The sequence below is a fragment of the Procambarus clarkii genome, chromosome 27, assembly GCF_040958095.1.
Source record: "Procambarus clarkii isolate CNS0578487 chromosome 27, FALCON_Pclarkii_2.0, whole genome shotgun sequence".
Lineage (NCBI taxonomy): Eukaryota > Metazoa > Arthropoda > Malacostraca > Decapoda > Cambaridae > Procambarus > Procambarus clarkii.
Genome location: NC_091176.1, coordinates 33,355,762 through 33,361,761, shown reverse-complemented (window position 1 = coordinate 33,361,761; position 6,000 = coordinate 33,355,762). Strand labels below are relative to the sequence as shown.

At 55.0% G+C, this 6,000-nt stretch overlaps 1 protein-coding gene across 1 annotated transcript in view; it reads right to left on the bottom strand.

Moving 5' to 3' along the window:
- LOC123762223 (uncharacterized) overlaps positions 1–6,000 on the bottom strand; it is a 188,596-nt gene that overhangs the window by 26,786 nt on the left and 155,810 nt on the right. Inside the window, exon 12 of the mRNA XM_069332537.1 lies at positions 533–676. Within this exon, the coding sequence (XP_069188638.1) occupies positions 533–676 (144 nt within the window). The remainder of the gene's footprint in view (positions 1–532; positions 677–6,000) is intronic.

Genomic DNA, 6,000 nt, shown 5'->3' with positions numbered 1-6,000 from the left:
TTTTGAAAGGAAACTCCTGACTCGGTCATATTTTCAGTCCTGGTGGATTGAGAAGACAGTTTTTAGACTTTGTTATTTGCCAGTCGAGTTGGGACTTAGTTTTCTGAAGGCATAGTGATAGTTCACTGACCTGTGTTATTGATGTTCATGCTGAGCTGAGACATTACTTCCCACTGTGGTTATATAACGTCACCACCCACCTTGTCCACAACTTTCCTGCCTGTCCCATGATGTCTAGTGAACACCATGTTGTTAAGTTAGTTAAGTTTTGTGACATCTAGCTGCTGTGACCTGTGCCATGTGTTAACTTAATTGATTTATAATTACTTTGTCTTGGTTATGTAATTACTGTAAATATAAGCTGTGTCATGTAGATAATTTCGCCCTGGTAAACTGGTGGTATTACTTAGACATTCAGTCAAACGTAGACATTCGTTTATAATATATTTGAGGCCAGGAGGCTCATAGATTAAGGGGAGAAAGTTCTTCAGCAGGAGCCTAACTTGGGGATCATAACATAACAAGCGCCCACCTGATAGTTGCCAAGAGAAGCGGTTTTGGGTAGCAGCATGGAGAACTTGAGGTTATGTTGTTTGCCAGGCAGCCACCTCCTGAGGTCCGTGCGAGCAAGTGGAGACTTGACCTCAGTCTTGGAGCTCACATGACGCAACACTAACTGCAAAACCAACCACATTATTAATGACGTTGGGCGCAAATATCTATTTGGTTATCAATATCATTGGAATCTCTAATTAAATGGTAAGTTACAACTAAAAATTTAATGAACAAATATGTTAGTGACAGATAAATTATATAACTGTACGAAGTTGTTGAGCAGTTGAGTATGAGCATCTTAAGGGACCTTTAGCGACCAGTGTAGAGTGTATGATCGCAATGTACATCAGGCTCCGAACTGAGAAATTGTCTGTGCATCATATAAACGCAATAAAATTATATAATTGACTTGCAATTCAATGTGTCAAAGTAAGAGGTTCTCAACCACTCCAAATTGGAATTGGTTTGTGTTCTTGCCTAGGTTTCCCACAGGAGAGAACAGGGCTCTGTGACACAGCAGGGCCAGAGGAGAGAACAGGGCTCTCTGACACAGCAGGGCCAGAGGAGAGAACAGGGCTCTGTGACACAGCAGGGCCAGAGGAGAGAACAGGGCTCTGTGACACAGCAGGGCCAGAGGAGAGAACAGGGCTCTGTGACACAGCAGGGCCAGAGGAGAGAACAGGGCTCTGTGACACAGCAGGGCCAGAGGAGAGAACAGGGCTCTGTGACACAGCAGGGCCAGAGGAGAGAACAGGGCTCTGTGACACAGCAGGGCCAGAGGAGAGAACAGGGTTCTGTGACACAGCAGGGCCAGAGGAGAGAACAGGGCTCTGTGACACAGCAGGGCCAGAGGAGAGAACAGGGCTCTGTGACACAGCAGGGCCAGAGGAGAGAACAGGGCTCTGTGACACAGCAGGGCCACAGGAGAGAACAGGGCTCTGTGACACAGCAGGGCCAGAGGAGAGAACAGGGTTCTGTGACACAGCAGGGCCAGAGGAGAGAACAGGGCTCTGTGACACAGCAGGGCCAGAGGAGAGAACAGGGCTCTGTGACACAGCAGGGCCAGAGGAGAGAACAGGGCTCTGTGACACAGCAGGGCCACAGGAGAGAACAGGGCTCTGTGACACAGCAGGGCCAGAGGAGAGAACAGGGCTCTGTGACACAGCAGGGCCAGAGGAGAGAACAGGGTTCTGTGACACAGCAGGGCCAGAGGAGAGAACAGGGCTCTGTGACACAGCAGGGCCAGAGGAGAGAACAGGGCTCTGTGACACAGCAGGGCCAGAGGAGAGAACAGGGTTCTGTGACACAGCAGGGCCAGAGGAGAGAACAGGGCTCTGTGACACAGCAGGGCCACAGGAGAGAACAGGGTTCTGTGACACAGCAGGGCCAGAGGAGAGAACAGGGCTCTGTGACACAGCAGGGCCAGAGGAGAGAACAGGGCTCTGTGACACAGCAGGGCCAGAGGAGAGAACAGGGCTCTGTGACACAGCAGGGCCACAGGAGAGAACAGGGCTCTGTGACACAGCAGGGCCAGAGGAGAGAACAGGGCTCTGTGACACAGCAGGGCCAGAGGAGAGAACAGGGCTCTGTGACACAGCAGGGCCAGAGGAGAGAACAGGGCTCTGTGACACAGCAGGGCCAGAGGAGAGAACAGGGCTCTGTGACACAGCAGGGCCAGAGGAGAGAACAGGGCTCTGTGACACAGCAGGGCCAGAGGAGAGAACAGGGTTCTGTGACACAGCAGGGCCAGAGGAGAGAACAGGGCTCTGTGACACAGCAGGGCCAGAGGAGAGAACAGGGCTCTGTGACACAGCAGGGCCAGAGGAGAGAACAGGGTTCTGTGACACAGCAAGGCCAGAGGAGAGAACAGGGCTCTGTGACACAGCAGAGCCAGAGGAGAGAACAGGGTTCTGTGACACAGCAAGGCCAGAGGAGAGAACAGGGCTCTGTGACACAGCAGGGCCACAAGAAAAAACAGGGCTCTGTGACACAGCAGGGCCACAGGAGAGAACAGGGCTATGTGACACAGCAAGGCCACAGGAGAGAACAGGGCTATGTGACACAGCAGGGCCACAGGAGAGAACAGGGCTCTGTGACACAGCAGGGCCAGAGGAGAGAACAGGGCTATGTGACACAGCAAGGCCACAGGAGAGAACAGGGCTATGTGACACAGCAGGGCCACAGGAGAGAACAGGGCTCTGTGACACAGCAGGGCAAGAGGAGAGAACAGGGTTCTGTGACACAGCAAGGCCACAGGAGAGAACAGGGCTCTGTGACACAGCAGAGCCACAAGAAAAATAGGGCTCTGTGACACAGCAGGGCCACAGGAGAGAACAGGGCTCTGTGACACAGCAGGGCCACAGGAGAGAACAGGGCTCTGTGACACAGCAGGGCCACAGGAGAGAACAGGGCTCTGTGACACAGCATGGCCAAAGGAGAGAACAGGGTTCTGTGACGCAGCATGGGCATAGGTTACAGCAGACAGGTGATAAAAATCTAGGAGTATAATGTTATCGATAGTTTAAATGGAGTTTACCAAGAGTAAACTCCTAGCATTGGACGCCTTGTGTTGTCGCCAATAGTGTAGGCCAGCAGCCAGCACCATCATGCCACACCACCAACAGTGTAGGCCAGCAGCCAGCACCATCATGCCACACCACCAACAGTGTAGGAGAGCAGCCAGCACCATCATGCCACACCACCAACAGTGTAGGCCAGCAGCCAGCACCATCATGTCACACCACCAACAGTGTAGGAGAGCAGCCAGCACCATCATGCCACACCACCTACAGTGTAGGCCAGCAGCCAGCACCATCATGCCACACCACCAACAGTGTAGGCCAGCAGCCAGCACCATCATGCCACACCACCAACAGTGTAGGCCAGCAGCCAGCACCATCATGCCACACCACCTACAGTGTAGACCAGCAGCCAGCACCATCATGCCACACCACCTACACTGTAGGCCAGCAGCCAGCACCATCATGCTACACCACCAACAGCGTAGGCCAGCAGCCTGCACCATCATGCCACACCACCAACAGTGTAGGTGAGCAGCCAGCACCATCATGCCACACCACCAACAGTGTAGACCAGCAGCCAGCACCATCATGCCACACCACCAACAGTGTAGGTGAGCAGCCAGCACCATCATGCCACACCACCAACATTGTAGGCCAGCAGCCGGCACCATCATGCCACACCACCAACAGTGTTGGCCAGCAGCCGGCACCATCATGCCACACCAGCAACAGTGTAGGCCAGCAGCCAGCACCATCATGTCACACCACCAACAGTGTAGGAGAGCAGCCAGCACCATCATGCCACACCACCTACAGTGTAGGCCAGCAGCCAGCACCATCATGCTACACCACCAACAGTGTAGGCCAGCAGCCAGCACCATCATGCCACACCACCAACAGTGTAGGCCAGCAGCCAGCACCATCATGCCACACCACCTACAGTGTAGACCAGCAGCCAGCACCATCATGCCACACCACCTACAGTGTAGGCCAGCAGCCAGCACCATCATGCTACACCACCAACAGTGTAGGCCAGCAGCCAGCACCATCATGCCACACCACCAACAGTGTAGGTGAGCAGCCAGCACCATCATGCCACACCACCAACAGTGTAGACCAGCAGCCAGCACCATCATGCCACACCACCAACAGTGTAGGTGAGCAGCCAGCACCATCATGCCACACCACCAACAGTGTAGGCCAGCAGCCGGCACCATCATGCCACACCACTAACAGTGTAGGTGAGCAGCCAGCACCATCATGCCACACCACCAACAGTGTAGGCCAGCAGCCAGCACCATCATGCCACACCACCAACAGTGTAGACCAGCAGCCAGCACCATCATGCCACACCACCAACAGTGTAGGCCAGCAGCCAGCACCATCATGCCACACACCACCAACAGTGTAGGTGAGCAGCCAGCACCATCATGCCACACCACCAACAGTGTAGGCCAGCAGCCAGCACCATCATGCCACACCACCAACAGTGTAGGTGAGCAGCCAGCACCATCATGCCACACCACCAACAGTGTAGACCAGCAGCCAGCACCATCATGCCACACCACTAACAGTGTAGGTCAGCAGCCGGCACCATCATGCCACACCACCAACAGTGTCGACCAGCAGCCAGCACCATCATGCCACAACACCTACAGTGTAGGTCAGCAGCCGGCACCATCATGCCACACCACCAACAGTGTAGACCAGCAGCCAGCACCATCATGCCACACCACCAACAGTGTAGGCCAGCAGCCAGCACCATCATGCCACACCACCTACAGTGTAGGAGAGCAGCCAGCACCATCATGCCACACCACCAACAGTGTAGGCCAGCAGCCAGCACCATCATGCCACACCACCAACAGTGTAGGTCAGCAGCCGGCACCATCATGCCACACCACCGACAGTGTCGACCAGCAGCCAGCACCATCATGCCACACCACCAACAGTGTAGGTAAGCAGCCAGCACCATCATGCCACACCACCAACAGTGTAGGCCAGCAGCCGGCACCATCATGCCACACCACCAACAGTGTAGACCAGCAGCCAGCACCATCATGCCACACCACCAACAGTGTAGACCAGCAGCCAGCACCATCATGCCACACCACCTACAGTGTAGGTCAGCAGCCAGCACCATCATGCCACACCACCTACAGTGTAGATGAGCAGCCGGCACAATCATGCCACACCACCGACAGTGTCGACCAGCAGCCAGCACCATCATGCCACACCACCAACAGTGTAGGTAAGCAGCCAGCACCATCATGCCACACCACCAACAGTGTAGGTAAGCAGCCAGCACCATCATGCCACACCACCAACAGTGTAGGCCAGCATCCAGCACCATCATGCCACACCACCTACAGTGTAGGAGAGCAGCCAGCACCATCATGCCACACCACCAACAGTGTAGGCCACCAACAGTGTAGACCAGCAGCCAGCACCATCATGCCACACCACCTACAGTGTAGGTCAGCAGCCAGCACCATCATGCCACACCACCTACAGTGTAGATGAGCAGCCGGCACAATCATGCCACACCACCGACAGTGTCGACCAGCAGCCAGCACCATCATGCCACACCACCAACAGTGTAGGTAAGCAGCCAGCACCATCATGCCACACCACCAACAGTGTAGGTAAGCAGCCAGCACCATCATGCCACACCACCAACAGTGTAGGCCAGCATCCAGCACCATCATGCCACACCACCTACAGTGTAGGAGAGCAGCCAGCACCATCATGCCACACCACCAACAGTGTAGGCCACCAACAGTGTAGACCAGCAGCCAGCACCATCATGCCACACCACCTACAGTGTAGGTCAGCAGCCAGCACCATCATGCCACACCACCTACAGTGTAGATGAGCAGCCGGCACAATCATGCCACACCACCGACAGTGTCGACCAGCAGCC